Source organism: Rhamphochromis longiceps, linkage group LG7, assembly GCF_057381845.1.
Source record: "Rhamphochromis longiceps isolate RC_006_pf linkage group LG7, R_longiceps_female_GT1.1, whole genome shotgun sequence".
Lineage (NCBI taxonomy): Eukaryota > Metazoa > Chordata > Actinopteri > Cichliformes > Cichlidae > Rhamphochromis > Rhamphochromis longiceps.
The window spans coordinates 51,364,588-51,383,601 of record NC_140563.1 but is presented as its reverse complement, the minus strand read 5'-3'; the positions used below and the strand labels follow the sequence as shown (position 1 = coordinate 51,383,601).

At 42.6% G+C, this 19,014-nt stretch overlaps 1 protein-coding gene across 1 annotated transcript in view; it reads left to right on the top strand.

Annotated features, from left to right (window-relative positions):
* The window catches only part of loxhd1a (lipoxygenase homology PLAT domains 1a), a 32,882-nt gene extending 14,091 nt beyond the window's left edge, over positions 1-18,791 (top strand). Inside the window, exons 16-42 of the mRNA XM_085414188.1 lie at positions 1,406-1,482; positions 1,564-1,760; positions 1,855-2,047; positions 2,160-2,320; positions 2,408-2,744; positions 2,879-3,030; positions 3,748-3,881; positions 4,131-4,282; positions 4,408-4,512; positions 4,592-4,720; positions 4,820-4,987; positions 5,062-5,243; positions 5,390-5,506; positions 7,285-7,447; positions 7,695-7,849; positions 7,982-8,191; positions 8,903-9,029; positions 9,148-9,356; positions 9,487-9,672; positions 10,977-11,104; positions 11,217-11,334; positions 12,771-12,948; positions 15,089-15,274; positions 15,387-15,557; positions 15,652-15,784; positions 16,973-17,128; positions 17,244-18,791. Coding sequence (XP_085270314.1) covers positions 1,406-1,482; positions 1,564-1,760; positions 1,855-2,047; positions 2,160-2,320; positions 2,408-2,744; positions 2,879-3,030; positions 3,748-3,881; positions 4,131-4,282; positions 4,408-4,512; positions 4,592-4,720; positions 4,820-4,987; positions 5,062-5,243; positions 5,390-5,506; positions 7,285-7,447; positions 7,695-7,849; positions 7,982-8,191; positions 8,903-9,029; positions 9,148-9,356; positions 9,487-9,672; positions 10,977-11,104; positions 11,217-11,334; positions 12,771-12,948; positions 15,089-15,274; positions 15,387-15,557; positions 15,652-15,784; positions 16,973-17,128; positions 17,244-17,724 — 4,705 coding nt within the window. The 3' untranslated portion in view covers positions 17,725-18,791. The remainder of the gene's footprint in view (positions 1-1,405; positions 1,483-1,563; positions 1,761-1,854; positions 2,048-2,159; positions 2,321-2,407; positions 2,745-2,878; positions 3,031-3,747; positions 3,882-4,130; positions 4,283-4,407; positions 4,513-4,591; positions 4,721-4,819; positions 4,988-5,061; positions 5,244-5,389; positions 5,507-7,284; positions 7,448-7,694; positions 7,850-7,981; positions 8,192-8,902; positions 9,030-9,147; positions 9,357-9,486; positions 9,673-10,976; positions 11,105-11,216; positions 11,335-12,770; positions 12,949-15,088; positions 15,275-15,386; positions 15,558-15,651; positions 15,785-16,972; positions 17,129-17,243) is intronic.
* Positions 18,792-19,014: the final 223 nt, after the last annotated feature.

Here is a 19,014-nt window from a genome sequence, read left to right as displayed (position 1 = left end):
GTTGCCTCAACAAAAGGGCACTTTGGGCACCCATCAGGAAAGGGGCGGGTGCTCAAGCCCCTCTAGCCCCCCCCTCTGCACGTGCCTGGGCTGGAGCTTTAGTTAGCATACAGTCATCTTCTCTTTTCGGCTGTTCTCTTTAGGGCTCACCACAGAGGACCATCTGCCTCCAACTCACCCTATCCCTCCCATCTTCCTCTGGTACATCAACCCGCTACACGTCCTTCTTCACTACTTCTCTGAACCTCCTCTGTAGTTTTCCTCTTTCGCTTCTGCTTGACTGCTCCGTATTCAACATTATGTCCAGTATACCCACTATGCCTCCTCGCTTTGCCTCCAAACTACTCAATCTGAGACCCTGAGATATACTAATTTCTAATTGTGTTCATCCCGATCAGTCCCAGTTAAATTAGCATCTTCATATTCTTCAGTGGATCTCCGGCTTCCTCCCACAGTCCAAAGACATGCAGTTAGTGGGGTTAGGCGAACTGGTAAATCTAAATTGCCCATAGGTGTGAATGTGAGTGCGAATGGTTGTTTGTCTCTATGTGGTAGCTCTGCGACAGACTAGCGACCTATCCAGGGTGTACCTTACCTCTCTGACAAAGTCAGCTGGGATAGGTTCCAGCCCCCCCGGCGACATTGAATTGACTAAGAGGATGGATGGATGTCAATCTTTTCACAAGAAGTGTAAAATTTTTTACTTTGTATATTACATACATATTTATATATGTTTTATATACAGAAATTGCATAAATTTTGTAGTGTCCACTTTCTTCTGAAACCAACACAGACAGAATCCAGTCAGACAAAATCCTCCCACCAGCTCGAAATCTCTCTTAAGTGTTGTAAATTGACCGCTCTTACCTTCACTAGCTCTCCAGTGGCTTGCGTGTAAATAGCTAGGCAGCTGATGGACGAGTGTGCCATTACAAATGGAGACTAAATGAATGTGGCCAGCTCTGTGCTTCTAATAGTGGTGCCAAAACCACAAGGCTGAGGTGCAGTGTTACCTCCTCCTGTCTGTTTGATTTGGCAGTCAGGGAAAGTTGATTCCCACTTTCAGTGTGGAAATTGTTACATGAATAATGTTAGGCCACTTAAATGTTTTGTAATTATTAAGTTAATGATTGGGATTTTAATCTGGAAAATGTAACCGTTAAAATGTAAGTCAGTTAATATCATGTTCTGTCTGTTTCCTCTTCTTTCCTCTTCTTATTGTTCAGTGGCTTCAGAGGTTCTGTCAGTCCTATAGCATCATTCTTCCAGTGAAGTTATGAATACATAAATATTATGTCATCTTTTTAATATTTCCATTTCCAGGGATTTTCTAAGTGTGTAGGAAGGCTCCTCTGATTCTGTTTTTACGCCATTGAGGTACATTTACATGTGTGTTTTTCTTCAGGTGGTTGGACCGTAATGAGGATGATGGACAGATTGTCCGTGAGTTAGTTCCAGCGGGAGACGGCCTGCGTCTCTTCAGTGAGTACACAAGAACATTTTAAAAAGCCCAGTTTTGTAGGCATACATCAGTTTTTTAAACCGATTGTTTTCACTCCTCAGATGTCAGCTACCAGATAGCAATCAAGACAGGCAGTGTGAACGGGGCCAGCTCGGACTCCAAGGTGTTCGTCAAGCTGTATGGGGAGAAGGGTGATACTAGCAAGGTGATATTAGCAGTCTCCGACAATGATCTCAGGAACTACTTTGAGACAGGTCGCACGGATATCTTTACCTTCGAAACCTCTGACATCGGGAAGGTAAGTTTGCAAGACTTGTACTGCATGTAATTAGACAGACATTAAGACATTTATTTCTGTTTCTTTTTGCCTGTGTGCTTTCTGATGCTTGCAGATCAACCGACTTCTGATAGGTCACACCAACGAGGGACTGCGGGCCGGGTGGTTTCTGGACAGCGTGCAGATCTCTGTGCCGGTTCACGGAAAGCAGTACATGTTCCCAAGTCACAGGTGGCTCTGTAAAGATGAAGCTGATGGAAAGGTGGAGGTGGAGCTCTATCCCAGCGAGACGTTGGACATTGAACAATGTAAAAGGCACAAAAGCAAAAAACAGTTTGCACAGCCAGAATTAATCATTTTTAAAGTGATAGGTTGAGATACACTGCTTCTCATAATGCTTAATCCTTTTGCCTATAACAGTGATCAACTATGAAGTGACAGTAGTCACAGGTGACGTGCGTGCAGGTGGAACTAACGCCAAAGTCTTCTGTCAGATCTATGGATATGAAGGAAAAACTGAAGTTCTGCCTCTAAAAAGTCGCTCCAACAGTTTTGAACGTGACACCACTGACATCTTTAAGGTCTGTATTAATACTGCTTAGGTTATGTCAACGTCTGTCAGAGATTTGAGTTGCTGGTTTGACTTTTGTTTCATGTCTGCAACCCAGATTGAGGCTCAGGATGTTGGTAAGATCTATAAGATACGTATCTACCACAACGGGAAGGGTATTGGAGACGGATGGTTTCTGGAGACTGTGGACATCAAGCGCCTGACGATGGCTATGGTGCAGGTTGAGGTGAAGAAAGAAGAGACGAGCAAAAAGGACAAGAAGAAAGATAAGAAAAAGAAGAAGAAGGAAGAGGAGGAGGAGGTGGAGATAATTGAAGAACTGCAGGAAGTGGTGGAGACATTTATTTTTCCTTGTAACCGCTGGCTAGCCAGGGATGAGGAGGACAGGGAGATTGTGGTTGAGCTGCTGACTGAGGATAATGACGACTTGGAGAGTAAGTAGAGCATGAATGTGGTCATGTTGACTCACTGATATCTGCTGCTGAAGCCCGTGAGCCTGAAAATCAAGCCAATGCCCTCATGTGCATTTTCATAATGTCGCTGATGATTTACTGTGTTTCTCCGACAGTGAACTCCTATGAGATACATGTGTTCACTGGGACGATGTGGGGGGCAGGGACAGATGCCAATGTGTACATCAACATCTACGGAGAGACAGGCGACACGGGAGAGCGACACCTCAAGAAATCCAACAACCTAAACAAATTTGAGAAAGGCCAGGTAAACCCGGTTTGCTGAAAATCCGAAGGAAATCAATTTGTTAACTCTTGATTTTTCCTGTCTTCCTCCCTTCACCCCCAACCAGTCGTGGTATTGACTCCCTCTCACTAAGCCTGGTTTAGCTGGAGTTTTTCTCCTGTTAAAAGGGAGTTTTTCATTCCCACTGTTGCCAAGTGCTTGCTCATAGGGGATCATCTGTTATAGGATCTCTACCTTACAATTTAAAGAGCCTTGAGGTGACTGTTATTGTGACTTAGTGTTATATAAAGAAAACTGAATCGCACTGACTCATGTATTGACATTTTGCAAAGAGTTAAAGGAGAATATGGATATCACTACCATGTCTGTCCATGAAGGATATTGCATTGGCTTTGCAGAGACTTTGTATATGGGGGAAACAGGCAGCCCGACCTGACCAAGGCCTAAAAATCAGCCTTATTAAAATGCTAAATCTCATGTTGATGTTTTTATAATGCCGTCATGGATGTGTCAGGCAATGGATGTGTCAGGCAATCCTGACAATGCCGTCTGGCATTGTCAGGATTGCTGTAATTGATACTGTTTTCCTGGCAAAGTCTCTCATCAAACAAATGTTTGGCTTCGGTAGCCTTCTGGGTTAAACAAAGATCAGATGAATAAGTGATGAGGTTCTCATGGTCCGCTAACCTGTGGCATTTCTTGACCCTTTGTCACCGGGCTTGTTGGCGGGCGACGTAGGAAGACGTTTTCGACATCTCTGCAGTCGACCTGGGGACCCTGAAGAAGCTGAGGATCCGCCATGACAACAGCCAGGCCAGCGCCGGCTGGTTTTTGGACAGAGTGGAGATTGTGGACAACAAAGATGACACCACGTATGTCACCAGCACATTGATGTTATATGTTTAACGGACCCCTTAATGGAGAAAGCAAATTTGCACTTTGCTGAGTCATACTAGACACAAATTCAGAAACACAAAGGGTTCACAAAAAATCCCCATCCTACATAGCAGACAGAGCCTCTGCGTGTGTGCTAGAGCACCACTGTGTGGTGTGAAGTGGGAAATATTTTAAACAAATTTTTTGACATGGAAAAGTTATGTATCCTGGCATATATATTTTAGGTACTTCTTTCCTTGCAAACGGTGGCTGGCTGTCGATGAGGATGACAGACAGCTTGCCAGAGAGCTTGTTCCTGTGGATGAGGCGTTCATGAAGAAGGGAGATGATGATGACGAAGATGACTCTGAAGCTACTCTTGGTTTGGAACAGAAAGGTGAGAGCAACGTTACTGCGTACGAAGAAAGAAGTGTCTGACCGATGTCAGATATCGAGCGTTTTCTGAGTTTTTCTGAGAAATATAACACAGAGATTATTAAATGTGGTAACTTCTTCCTGCAGCCATGTCAACAACATACACAGTGAGGATAAAAACTGGTGACAAGAAGTACGGAGGAACAGACGCTAACATCTTTATGATCCTGTATGGCACCAAGGATGACACAGGTAGCTTTGGAAGTGACTGCTGCGCTTTTTGCCTGCTTTCTGTGTTTAAAATGATAATTAGTCTGTTCTGTATCCACAGGAATTATTAACCTGAAGGCTTCAAAGACCCATAAGAACAAGTTTGAGCGAGGTATGATTGATGTGTTCACTGTGGAGGCCGTGGACCTCGGACCCCTGAAAAAGCTGTGTATTGGACACGACAACAATGGTACATTAGGACCGACTGGCTGCCTGTGCCGAGAATAATGCAGAAATACTCCGACTACATCTACATAAATGATCACAGTCTTTTCTGTTAATGTTTAAGGGGGAGGGTCAGCAGGCTGGTTTCTTGACTGGGTGGAGATTGATGCTCCATCTCTGGGACAGAAACTACACTTCCCCTGCGGCCGCTGGCTGGACAGAGGAGAGGATGATGGAGCCATCGTCAGGGAGCTTTTCCCTAATCCTCTTCAAACAGAGTTTTACACACCATGTAAGTCAGAAAAGTGCACCATATTCTAACTGTATTAAAAGTGTAACTTAATTGGTTATTATTCCATTTTATAGTCGTTCCTTATGAGATCAAAATCTTCACAAGTGACGTGTTTGGAGCCGGTACAGACGCAGACGTCTTCATCATCCTGTATGGCCGAGATGCAGTGTGCACCCAGCAGAAGTCCCTGTGTGTCAACAAGAGGGAGAGGAGAATGTACTTTGAGAGAGGAGCTGAGGACATGTTTATTGTTGAGGTAAGTTAAATAAGGGAAGCAATAAATACATTCATCCTGCTTTGGGGACTAGAACAGCAAAGTCATGAGCGTGTTTCTGCATTTACAGCAATGAACTGCACTTGTGAAAGTTGTCCGTTTATCCAAGTGTTCTGTTGTCTGTGCAGCTAGAAGATGTCGGAGATGTAATTGAGAAGATTCGTATTGGCCATGACAACCGTGGGGTGAACCCAGGCTGGCATCTGGACAGAGTGGAAATCAGACGCCTCCTCAGGAAAGGAAAGGTACTGTCTGCGGAGGATACATGAACAGAGGGAAAGTGTTTTACTGGCTTAAGTAAAAAATATGATAGTAGCTGATAATAGCAGTTTAGAAAACTTTGGTGAATATTGCAGTAATATATTGGTGAATTAATATTACTGATGGCTGACAGCACAGAAAGTGTGCAAGTAGCATTGTACTGTAGAAAGAGGTGAAGGTAATTTGAACTACTTGATATACTCAGGGCCACTTTGTTGGGTTTGTCTATTCAACTGGTTTGCTAAAGTAAATATCTAATCAGCCAATCAGATGGCACCAACCAAATGTATTTAGTGATGCAGACATGACTGTAAACTGCTGAAATTCAAACTGAGCATCAAAATAGGGAAGAAAGGTGATTTAAATTACTCTGAAGGTAGCATGGTTGTTGGTGCAAGATATACTGGTGTGAATATTTCAGAAACTGCTGATCCACTGGGGCTTTCCTGCGCTAACCTTTTTGGTGTTTACAGAGGACGGCCTGGACAAGAGATAATATGCAGTGAATTCACTTGGCAAAAGTGTCTTGTTGATGCTGGGAGTCAGAGGAGAATTGCCAGACTGTTTCCAGCTGTTAGGAAGGCAACAGTAACACAAAAAGCTACTTGTTGCAACCAAGATATGCAGAAGGCATACCTTAAAGGCACAATTGGGAACCACTGCTGTCAGCTATGAGCAGGAAACTGAGGTTACAATTCACACAGGCTCACCATTATTGGACAATAGATCATTAGAAAAATGTTGGCTTGTCTGACCCTCAATTTCTCCCACAACATTCAGATGATATGGTCAGAATTTAGGTAAACAAATATGAAAGCATGGGTCCATCCTACCTTGTGCCAACAGTTCAGACTAGTGGTGGTATAAAGGTGTTGGAGATATTTTATGTGGGCTCCTTAGTATCAACTGAGCACCACAGAGCAACACCACAGACTGCCTGAATATTGTTGCTGACCATGTCCGCCCCTTTATGACCACAGTTTACCCATCTTCTGTTTTCTTGATCATTACAATGAGTCCAATGTCCTCAAATGGCCTTTGGGATGTGGTGGGATTAGGGGTTCGGCATCACGGACGTGCAGCTGACAAATCTGCAGCAACTGTGTGATTTTATCATGTCTATATTGACCAAAGTCTCTGAGAAACATTTCCAGCACCTGACTCTATGCCATGAAAATTTCAGGGAGTTCTGGAGGCAAAAAAGGGGTCCAATAAGGTGTACCTAATAAAGTAGCCAGTGAGTGTATATTATGGGTACTTCAACCTAGTACAGGTGATCATATCTCATGAAACTGTTGCATGTTTTGTGTGTAAATTGTGAATCTAAAACATTTAAATACCTAAAAAGAACCATATTTGCTTTTTGAGTGCAAATATAAAAAATAAATTAAATGTCAGCACTCAAGTTTTTAAAACTGTGCAGCCGTATATCAAACGCCCAGAGTTACATTTCACTGCGCAGAGGACTGACACTCTATTAGGGCTGTATTTGGGCTGCCACACCCGAAAGCCTCATTCACAAGATTGATTTCAGCACTCAGGAGCACATCCTCTGATTCCCTTCTTCTAATAACGGAACAGTTCTGTTTTTAATCAGCAGGTGGTGATGTTGTCTTCTTAGCTGGTCAAGCAGCACTGTGATTTCATTTGTGATTCAACATATTGGGTTGCTGCTCAGCCAGTCTAAATATTCTGTTTGCTGATCCTCCTCCGAGACACAAACACACAGATTAAACTGCAGAATTTAATCGTCTCTTTGTAGGGTTCAGAGACCGTGATCTTCCCCTGTGAGCGGTGGCTCGCCAAGTCAGAGGACGATGGAGAAACGGTGAGAGAGCTTGTGCCCTCTGACATCATCACAGAGAAACTTTCAAGAGATGGAAGCCTGAAAGTGACTGAAGTCGAGGTGGAAGACGCTCTGGAGAGTATGTTACCTGCTGGCTGCATTATTAGAAACACAAAAACGATTTGTCATCCTGTCTTTTTATCTGCCCTTCTGAGCATTAGTTTGGAGACAGTTTTCCCTTCTGGTCCTTTATACCCCCAACTAAGTCTCTGTTATGACAGCAGCATCAAACTACGATGCAAAATTGCTTCATTTTCAATCTATTTCCTGGCAGCAGCCTCACACAAAATCCCCTGCCTGTCTGTGATCACTGTCTCCCACTACAGCCCACACATACAAAGTTTCCGTGATGACAGGTGATGTGTGTGGAGCCGGCACTGATGCCAACGTCTTCCTCACCATTTACGGGGACCTGGGGGACACCGGGGAGAGAAAACTGAGCAAGTCGGAGACAAACAGCAACAAGTTTGAAAGAGGATCTGTAAGAAAGCTTGAACTTTGTGACCTTTTTAATTCTTGTCTCCTACACTGTAGATATATATATTCCAGATTACAGAGCAAAAAAGAAGTACACAACATTGATGTTATTTCCTGAATGTTTCTCTTCTCCCAGGTGGATAAGTTCACTATAGAGGCAGTAGACCTCGGTCAGATTTTCAAAATAAAAATTCGCCATGATAACAGTATGGTGAGTCCTGACTGGTACTTGGATCAGGTGGAGGTGCTGGACATTGATACAGAAGAGGTGTTCCTCTTCTTATGTGAACGCTGGCTCTCCAAGAAGAGAGAGGATAGACGCATCCAAAGATACTTTTATGTCAAGGTAACATGAACAATCTAAAGTGCTACTTCTTACATGAAAGAGGTTTTGATATACTGATTTCTTCTATTTCTTACACTAGTTGAGCACAATTAACGTAATGTCCTCAGTTCTAGCTCCATATTTTTATTCTTAGATGTTTTTACAATAGCAAAAAAATAATAACTGCCCTTCAGTTCATTTACAGACCAAATAAAAGCCATTTTAGCTCCCTTTTATTCTCATTGGCAGCCCCTCAATTACAGAGAACAGCAAGTGGGTGGGGTTTCTGTGCTCACAGCCGGACCTGTGTGCCTGAGAAGACCATATTAGGGAGATCTTCTCCCAACAACAGAGCCAAGAGTAAAAAATAAATGAATTTGAAAAGTTTGAAATTCACATCAGTGTTTGGCTCATATGAATTACTTGCACATATGCTGACCTCATTCTTTGAAACTTTGGCTGTATAAGCGCATTTACCACTGTAACACAGAGCCCTGCTGTATATGTTACATAACATGAGAAAAAGTGTGACAGATCCACTTTAAAGTGAATGGCGATTGATCACCAAAGTGACTAGGATTCATTTTTTGTTCTTTCGTGGCACACCACCTGAAATAATTTCAGCACCTTTTTGAAGTCTTTGTAAAACATTTAGTGGCTTAGCATCGACTTGGGTCTGTATCTCTGCAGATATGGCTGCTGCATCACTAAGTGTCCGTTCTGTTTTCTCAGGGTTATGAAGGAGTTCGAGAGAGCTCGGCCAGTGAAAAGAAGAACTTGGCTCTAATGCAGAAAAGCGTCGACAATAACATGAACAAGAAGAACAAGAAGAAGAAAGAAGAAAAAATTGATCTTCCAAGTAAGAAAACTCAAGTCTCTTCTGCACTGCTAGTTCACCTGATGCTCTCTCATGTGTTTGTTGTTAATCCCTTGAATGCATCAAATGAACGAATAGTTGCTCGGCCCTTTCTATGCAGTCATACCTTATCACATCACCATCTACACTGGACTGGAGAGGGATGCGAGCACCACCAGCAGGGCTTATGTCATCATTATCGGGGCTAATCACACCCAGACAGATAGGTTGTGGTTGGACCTGCAAGACGGGAGGAAGGGCTTTGAGGCCGGCTCTCTGGAGAGCTTCGAGTCCCACGGTTCAGATGTGGGGGAGATCAAAAAGGTTGAGGTGAGTGACAGGTGAATTTGTTTCACTGAAGATTTTGCACTAACATAGCTTCTCACACACACACACACTGAAACACACAGAAAAAATACACCCACGTTCCTGGCAGTGATTGTTTCTCTCCTTCCTGCAGCTCGGCCATGATGGGGCCACTCCAGAGAGCTGCTGGCTGGTTGATGAACTATGTGTTGCTGTGCCAACCAAAGGGGTCAAATATATATTTGCTTGCAAGTGCTGGCTGGCCAAAGATCGAGGAGATGGGTTGACTGCTAGAGTATTCAGTGTGCTGGACTCAGAAGCCATTTCTATCTCCCATAAGGTCTGTAAATGTAGACGTGTTATTGAAAGCAAAGCCATGTTGCAGGCAACATACATACATCATGGTGTTACTGAGTTAAATTAAGACAAGAGAATAATTTAGAAAGTACAAAGTAGTAAACTTACCATAGTACATGTATAATAATATATAATAAGCTGTCCACAAGAGGACATCATTTCCACTGATTTCAAGACATGAAAACACCTCACATTGCACAGAGGTTTTTGCAAGCTGAGGCTCTACTAAGCAGGAGGGTTATCATTAGTGACTGTCAGAGCCGTGATTCAGGATAAAACGAAAAGCAACAGCATGACAACAGTGTCTCAGGCAGCTGAAGGGAGACTGTGATAAAGAACAGGAGGAAGATCAAGGGCCTCCATGGGGTCTGCCATCAACAGACTGAAGAAGTGGAAATTAAGAAATCCTTTCAGTGTCTAGAGAAAGCTGGCCTAAAGGACAGCACAGATGGTGATCACGGCAGCACAGGAGCAGGACCTAAGCATTAGCTCCATAGAGACAAAACCTAGTGGCTAGGATGGTGTAGATGAACACCTGTGTGGCATATAGAGAAGTCCACAAGTCCTGATGGGAGACACCTCCAGAGGTAGTTGAGAGCAACATGGCGAAGGTCCTATGGGACTTTGACTGTCACACAGGCGCAGCTTCTGGCCAACCAGCCAGACATCATGGTGGTTGACACGCACAGAAGACAGCAGTTGATGTGAAAATCCTAGCAACATCAGGATTTGTGTTTGCCAAACTGGATTCTAACCAGGGGTGGGCAACTCCAGGCCTCGAGTGCCGGTATCCTGCAGGTTTTAGATCTCATCCTGTATACACACACTTGAATTAAATGATTAGTTAATTACCAGGCCTCTGGAGAACTTCACGACATGTTGAGGAGGTCATTTAGCCATTTAAATCAGCTGTGTTGGATCAAGGACACATCTAAAACCTGCAGGACATCGGCACTCGAGGCCTGGAGTTGCCTACAACTACTCTAAACCATCAGCATCCATCTACACGATGGTTTAGCTCCTTTATATTTCACTGGTGCACAGAACAGGAATTCTTAGCCCAGATATTCACAACTGTTGCTACACTGGAAGCCCCAAAATATTGGCTGTCACCTCCCTTTTCATGGCATAGCTATTAAATAACCAATGTCTGCATTTGTGTTTATTTTATCACTGTTTACAACCTTAAAATGACTGAATTAATTCGTATGTGCTCGTCCAGTGAAGCTGTAGATGTACTTGTGGGAGGATAGTATTGTTTGATGTCTGATAATCTTTCCATGTTAGATTATCTATGAGGTGACAGTGGTAACCGGAGATGTGCAGAATGCGGGAACAGACACCCAGATCTTCATGACTGTTTTTGGGGCCAACGGCAGTACAGAGGAGATGCTGCTGCAGAAGAATGAGGACAGGTAGCATCAATGATTTCTATTTTCATTCATGTATCTAACTGTAAAATAAAGAGAGGACCAATTCATACTCAAGATTCTAAACTTTGTGCTTTGATGTGGTGGTGAACAAAAGGTTTGAGCGAGGTCAAGAGGACACCTTTAACATGGAGATCGATGACGTTGCCCCACTGAGAAAAATGCGACTCCGGATAGATGGATCAGGCAGTCGGCCCGACTGGTTTCTTGACAAGGTCGGCTCACCAGGCACACAGATACAATGCAGTCATTTAGAAGATGTTTATTTGGTAAAAAGGGTTTAGAAAAAACCCCCAGGAACAGCTAGAGCAAAAGGGAACGTGTGCAGATTGAGCTCTTTAGTAATATCATGCATAGAATTTTTTGTTCTTGTCGAGGCCTAATTTGTTATAAAGAAGAAACTGCAGATCTCAACCATAAAACATAAAACCAGCAACATAAAAAGCAGAAGAGTAATCGCTATCTCATTCCAAGATCAATAGTACAAAGCACTCACAGGCTTGTGTTTTTTTTATCCTGGCACCACATGCTGTAGGTCACAGGATCATTCAATCTATTAAATGGCACAGACAAACACACACACACACACACACACACACACACACACACACACACACACACACACACACACACACACATCTACCCCTGCCTGCAGGAGAACGGTCAATGATTCAACCACACACAAAGACACAGGCAACAACACACACAGAGCAGGGCCCAGAACTCCTGGAGTGAGCATATTGACCCATTTTATTCTCCGTGCCGCTGTTGCTTGAATCACGGACACGCTCTCTCTTACAGTACGCACACGCTACAAATGAGCACCGTGTTTGGCCTCGAGAGAGAAATCATTTCATCTTATATATAAATTAATTTACAGAATACTAGTGCAACATATTGGAATTGACTGCCTCAGTACTGAAAGATTTTTTTAAATGATTCTGTGAGGATGATATCACTTCCCACCACTAAATTTAGTGTGAAGTCTCAGGCTAAAGGTTTTGATGAAGTAGAACACATTTCCTATGCAAATGTCTTCTCTACTAAATGCACCATGCCTGTAGGGCGGCAGAGCAGTCAGAAACAATACAAAGCCCTGTCCATCCGTGCCCGAGTCTCAGCCGCTGTGAACATCTCCTTGACTTGACCCTGAACAGAGCCTTGTGTGTTCAGCATCACAAGCAGATATGCTGCCTTTATGGACAGGTCGTCGCCTTGAAACTGACACAATGGTGCACCAGGTGGACTGCCAGCATAGTAATCTGTCCAGATAAATACGCAGAAGGGAGAGCTAATAGATGTCTGGCTGATTCTTGGCCTAACAGAGAAGATTTTTCCTGTTATTAGAAACTCGAAACCTTCAGAGAGGCAGGATTAGTGTACCTGCTGGTAACACAGTAGTCATCCAGCCATAATATGACACAGCATTCAATACACTAGTACTGTGGTTCAAGTAATAGCAATATCAATCATAAGTGAATGCATTACTACTGATGATGCCCTGAACTTTCATCTGCAGGTTGATATTTATACTCCTGTTGTAATACATCACACCACAGCAGCATTTATTACTGTTAAATCTTACCTTTAATAATTATAATGCAATCTTCCAAACGCTTTGCTAATTTATAAGCTAATTCTGTGCATTCAGGTGATCATGCGTAACCTGACCACGGAGGAGGTGTCTGTGTTTACCTATGAAGGGTGGCTGTCCAGGACACATGGACCCAAGAGGACACTGATCTGTGAGATGGCAGCTTTGGTGGACGAGGAGGTGATGGTGGAGGTCACTACCTACATTGTCCAGGTCAAGACAAGTGACGTCGCAGGTAGGTTCTCAACCCAGCTCTGTGGTCCCATTCGAAATATGCAGTACTTGTCCAAACATACATGGAAATCTTCAAGGTGTCCTTTTATGTTTGAATGAGTCATAGATCAATGTTAAATGATTCAAACAAACAAACAAACAAACAAACAAACAAAACCTTCCTCTGAAATTTCAAGTATAATCAGGTCAAGCATAATGACTGGACTGCCCAGTGTCCAAAGAAAAACTTTGAAAGCTCTTCATAAATTCAGGAAAAGTATTTTTCAAAGTGCTTTTGAAAAATACAGGAAAGTCTGACTCTTTGGAAGCAAAATATGAAGATATGAGGGACAACTTTGATGAGGGAAGGGATTTTGCACATATGCTAGATAATTATTTGAAAATTTGTCTGTGTTTAATATGAGAACCCATCATTGCAACAGGATATATGTGACAGAAGAAATGAAAAGCATAAAAGCTTCTTTCAGACACTGTTTTTTAAACTAGTTACAGGTTGCCAATATTTGTTGTGGCCATTTTAAGATTCATATTGTTTGATCTGAACATGTTTAGGGGCTTGACGATATCAAATGATTACTTATTCACAAGCAAATAGGTAAGATTAGAAACATGAAGCACATTTTTTCTATAAGAGTCCCAATACCCAGTTTTGATTGCACATATCTTAATGTGTCAACATAAAACCAAATAATAACTGAAATGTTGAGGTCTGAGCTGTGGGGTCAGTGAGGGCACTCTAAGTATACTTAACAGGCCTATGAGCATTCCCTGTCCATTCGGCCTTTATTCTCTGGGTTCAGGGGTGCTGAGACTGAGCAGAGTAGACATCCTCTTTCATCAGGAACATCCTCCAGCTCTTCCCGGGGGATCCTGAAGGACTCTGTGGTCAGCGGACACATTTAATTTGTCAAGCGTTTCCTGGATCACATCCTCATCATCTGTTTTTCGGACCACTTTCAAAGGATACACCAGAGAGTATTCTGCATTTGAGCACCTGTGAGTGGCTCTATACTGTGAACATCCTGTGAAACCCTCCCCATCAAAGCCAAACGAGCTGCTGCCTGGAAGAGACTAATTACTGTATGACTGCCATCCCGTGTTTTCAGTCACTACCCAAAGATCAATGCAGAGTTAGAGCCTCATTTTGCCTGCCCTTGTGCAGGGGTTTGTTGTTTTCCTAGGCAAAGGCAAAGGTGGAATAATTCATGGCTGAATCCCTCGTGGCAATTAAAGAGATCCTCTTCAGAAGCCCTCCACACCGCTGCTCCATCTTTTCTTCACCCTGGATTCTCATCTAGCTCAGTTGCTCTGCTGATCAATACGATCAGAATGGCAAGAAGTCTGAGCCGACTTCAAAGGGCTGCTCTCTGCCACTGTCAGTTACTGGAAGCTGACATGTAGCCTTGCACCGCCACTAAGGCTCTGGGAGGAAAAAATGAGCAAGGCTGATAGATGCAAACACACCCACAAACAACATCACATAGGCAGAGCTGTTCCTATGCACGTATACTATAAAGAGGTACTGAAGATCAAGTGTGTCCATTAGAATATATGTCACATAAGTTACATATGTTACATATAACTTTAAAAATATCCAGATCTCAAATATTGCCAGCGTGATAATTTCTTATTACAACTGCTGGATTGTTAAATGATCAACATTCTTGCCTACTCTACAGAAGCGAGTTTAAGCAAGGACACTGAAAACATGCTGCAGGCTGAGTGAGGTTTCACTCAGGATCTAACCGACTGTGATAAAATAATAAAGCACAGGGGGATTATAGATGCGCTGTATGAGTCAGAGAACCCAGCTCTCACTGCTCCCCAGTTTACTTTTCAGGTGGTGATTTGCTATTGCTGTACAGCCTTTTTACTGCCATACAACTCTTTGATATAGCTTAATTGCTTTGCACGTATATAATTAGAGCTAGCTCGAGTGACAGTAAATCATTTTTATTATAGTTAATTGCATTCAGTGACCATGTAGACTGGGAAGCTGTGACTTTATAGACTAAAATCCAAGCAAAGTTCTGTCCATGGTTCCACCCATGTTTATTTAAAAGTGTAACCAAACCAAGAAAAATCCCTTATTATTGTCGAGGATTTTTTTTTCTAAATAGTAAACTGCTGCATCTCTTCAGGGGCAGGCACTGATGCCAACGTGTGGATCATTATTTTTGGAGAGAACGGGGACACAGGAACACTGGCGCTGAAAGAGTGCAACAAGTCCAACAAGTTTGAACGCAAGCAGGTGGACACGTTTCGCTTCCCAGAAATCCTCAGCATGGGAGACCTCTCCAAAGTACGAGTCTGGCACGATAACACAGGTCAGCTGCTCTAACTGGCACGGTGAACAGCTTAGACTGAGCTCAACTGTTCTTAGAATGAAAAGTTTGAAAGCACTGCACACTGGTATTTTTTGCATCTCGTTACATGCAGGTATTGCTCCAGGCTGGCACTTGGAGTATATTGACGTGAAGGACGAGATCATGGACAAAACATTTCGTTTCCCCTGTGACCGCTGGCTTGCCAAGAACGATGATGATGGACAGATAATGAGAGAGCTGGCCTGTGCTAACAATGACTACTTGGACCTCAATGAAAAGACCAGTAAGGCTAGCACCTCACAGCATTCAATTATCCCCCCTTGTAGTTTAGTGCAACAACATTTTACTGTAACTGAGTCTCCTTTTCTCTATGACAGAGTATGAAATTTGTATCACAACTGGAGACGCAGCTGAAACCAAGGAAAATGCCTGGATTGTACTTGAAGGGAGAAAGGGTCGATCAAAAGAATTTGTAATGGAGAACTCCTCAAAGAAGAAGAGGTTCTTGCGGTAGGTACTTGCTGCAAGATTAACTCAGTCACCGGCAGCTTGTTTGCATGAAAAAGAAATGTGCTTTCTTTCCCTCTGCATCTCTCTCTCTGCCCTCATGATGATTATCCAAAATACTTAAGACCAGACCAGCACCGCACTCTGATGTCATGACTACACTCCATCCTGTTAAAGATTAATTCTGACACAGAACAAACTGGCAGTGATGTGAATTTCAATTAAGGCAAAGCAATTTAAGGGAATAGCTACTAGGGCTGGGCCATATCATACCGTTCACGGTAATACCGGTATAATGTTGGGCAATGACAAGAAAATGAAATATCGCGATAGAATGTGGGTAAAACGCGCATGCGCAGTGCCTTTGTTTTCATACGCACATGGCGAAAAAGGCACGGCGGCGACGGAGAATGACATGGGCGAAAGCGGATCGTTGAATGAAAAGGATGAACCATAATTGGTTTGTAAAAATGCTGCAACTTCAGTGGTGTGGAACTGGTTTAGCTTTCGTCCGTCAGATACACAACAAAGCACTATTTTTGGTAGAGCGTGCTAGCGGGCCGTGGTTATTACCGTGTTTTTTGGAAAATACGGCACACTTAAAATCAATCCTTTGATTTTTCTGAAAATCGACACTGCCTCTTATAATACCGAGTGCCTTATGTTTGGATTCTGGTTGTGTTTACTGACTGATGTTTTAGTACGACTTTGCTAAGCTACAAACCTGCACCACTTGATGGATTGTCGGAGCATTACGTCTATCGTAGGGAACAGCCTCGCGGAGTGATACGTACTGTGCTTCAACATAATATTACCGTATTGCGTGTGTATAAGCTCTTTTTAAGTTTTGTGGATATTATACATGGTTATGCTGAGGATATGTTGGCCAATTTCCACTGGAAATGCCTTTTTGGTTAAACTGTCAGCAAGGAATTTGCATTTGCACTGTTACATTTTTATATAACTTTAATGCAAAAAACAGCTGCTTGTTTAAGTGAAAATACATTGATGGGGTTTTTTGCACTAATACAATTGTGGAGTTGTAAAGTATTTTGTCTAGTGTCAATTATATCGTCAGTTATATCGTTATCGCAAATTTTCAAATGTATATCGTGAGAAATATTTTTGGTCATATCGCCCTGCTCTAATAGCTACTTTCACCAACGAATCCATGTTCCTCTCTCTTTTTAGGGGAAATGTTGACAGGTTTGAATTTTCATCCAAGAACTTGGGTGATATTGCTGGCATCTGTCTGGGCCATACACCCAAGGATGGAAAGAAAGTAAAGGGGGAGGTTTACTGGCACGTGGAGGAGGTTGTTGTGACCGAAAGAGAACTGGGAAACAAGTAAGGCAGCTGCTTCCCCACTGTAGCCATTCATTTATTTTCCACCATCAAACAATTTCTTGATATTCTCAAATGGTTAGACTATATTCCTTCTGCTCTGCTCCATTATCTCCAGGTACATTTTCAAATGCAATTCCCTCATTCCTCTTTCTCCTAAGAGGGACGATTTCATCACCGTTGAGTGCACAAAGACCATCGAGAGCTTTGCAAGCAAAGCTCGAAGCCTGGTACCTGTCAAATATGAGATCATCGTCATCACAGGTGATGAAAAGGGTGCAGGAACCGATGCCAATGTTTTCATTACTCTCTATGGCTCCAATGGAGATTCGGGTTGCAGGCAACTGCGTCAGAAGTTTCGTAACCTTTTTGAACGTGGGCAAACAGACCGTTTCTCTGTGGAAATGCTGGACATGGGGGAGTTGCAGAAAGTCCGGGTAGAACACGACAACTCCGGTCTCAGCCCTGGCTGGCTCCTCGATCGTGTGGAAGTCACCAACACAGCCAATGGTGTTACCACTATCTTTCTCTGCGGGAAATGGCTGGACTCTAAGAAGGCAGATGGAAAGATCTCCAGGGCCATCTACCCAAAATACTAAAAAACCCTACAGCTCAAGCATGTCCTCTTATGTTTAAAAGTAATGACCAAAGAGATTCTCCTTCTAGCAAGTTTTATATCTCAGGAACTGAGACATTAAAAAAAAACATGTCATGATGATGTCTAATGTGGTCAGGAAAAAGGAAAGTGCCAATCTTTTTAAATATCAGGGATTCTTTGCATTGTTTTGTTGTAATACAGATTTTATAAAATGAACAAATGAATAAATAAATCCAATTTGTTTATAACACCCAGTTTTCAGCTTCACTTCTGACTTGCTGGTAGGTCTAAACTTTACCTTCAAGTCTGGTTAAGCAGAAATATACACTCATTGGGCATTTCATTAGTTATACTTTGCTATTACAGTCGTCTCCTTTTGCCTTCAGAGCTGCCTTAAACACAGCAAACAAAATGCTGGAAATATTCCTCAGAGATTTTGATCCATATTGACCTGATTGCATTACACAGTTGTTGCAAATATTCAGTTCCACAAACTTGCAAAGATGCTATATTGGACTGAGATCCGGTGACTGTGGAGACAATTTATGTGCAGTGAATTCATTCAACAAATCAAGAAACCAGTTTGAGTTGATTTGAGCTTTGTGACCTGTCGCACTATCATGCTGGAAGGAGACTGGTACACTGTGGTCATAAAGGGATGGGCACGGTCAGCATCAATACTCAGGTAGGCTGTGGTGTTAAAATGATGCTCAGTTGATACTGAGGGTCCCAACATGTGCCAAGAAAATCTCCTCCACACTATTACACCATCACCAGTATCAGCCTGAATCACTGATACAACGCAGGATAGATCCATGCTTTCATGTTGTTTACACAAAATTCTGACCCTAGCATCTGAATTTCTGCAGCAAAAACTGAGTCTCAACAGACCAGGCAATGATTTTCCAATCTTCTGTTGTTCAGTTTTGATGATCCTATGCAAATTGTGGAGAATGATATTTAGACATTACATTAAACAGGTAAATAAATGACTCAAATGGGACATTCAAATATGTCAAAGTGATCGTTAAGAAGTAATTGTGTATGAATTTTATATTTATAACTTTTTCCTTGGCCCAAAACAATTGTTTTAATGTCTAGTCAACAATACAGGGACACACAGAGATTCCATGATTTCTTCGGGTTTTTGAATTACAATCTAACCGCTACATGTCAGTAGATTGCAGAAATCAGTCAACTGAGTTCTTTTGTCCCTGATTCAAGTGTATAATCCTAGATACGGTGGCCAAAGGAAAAACATGTTGTAGTCAGTCAAGTGAGACCATAAACA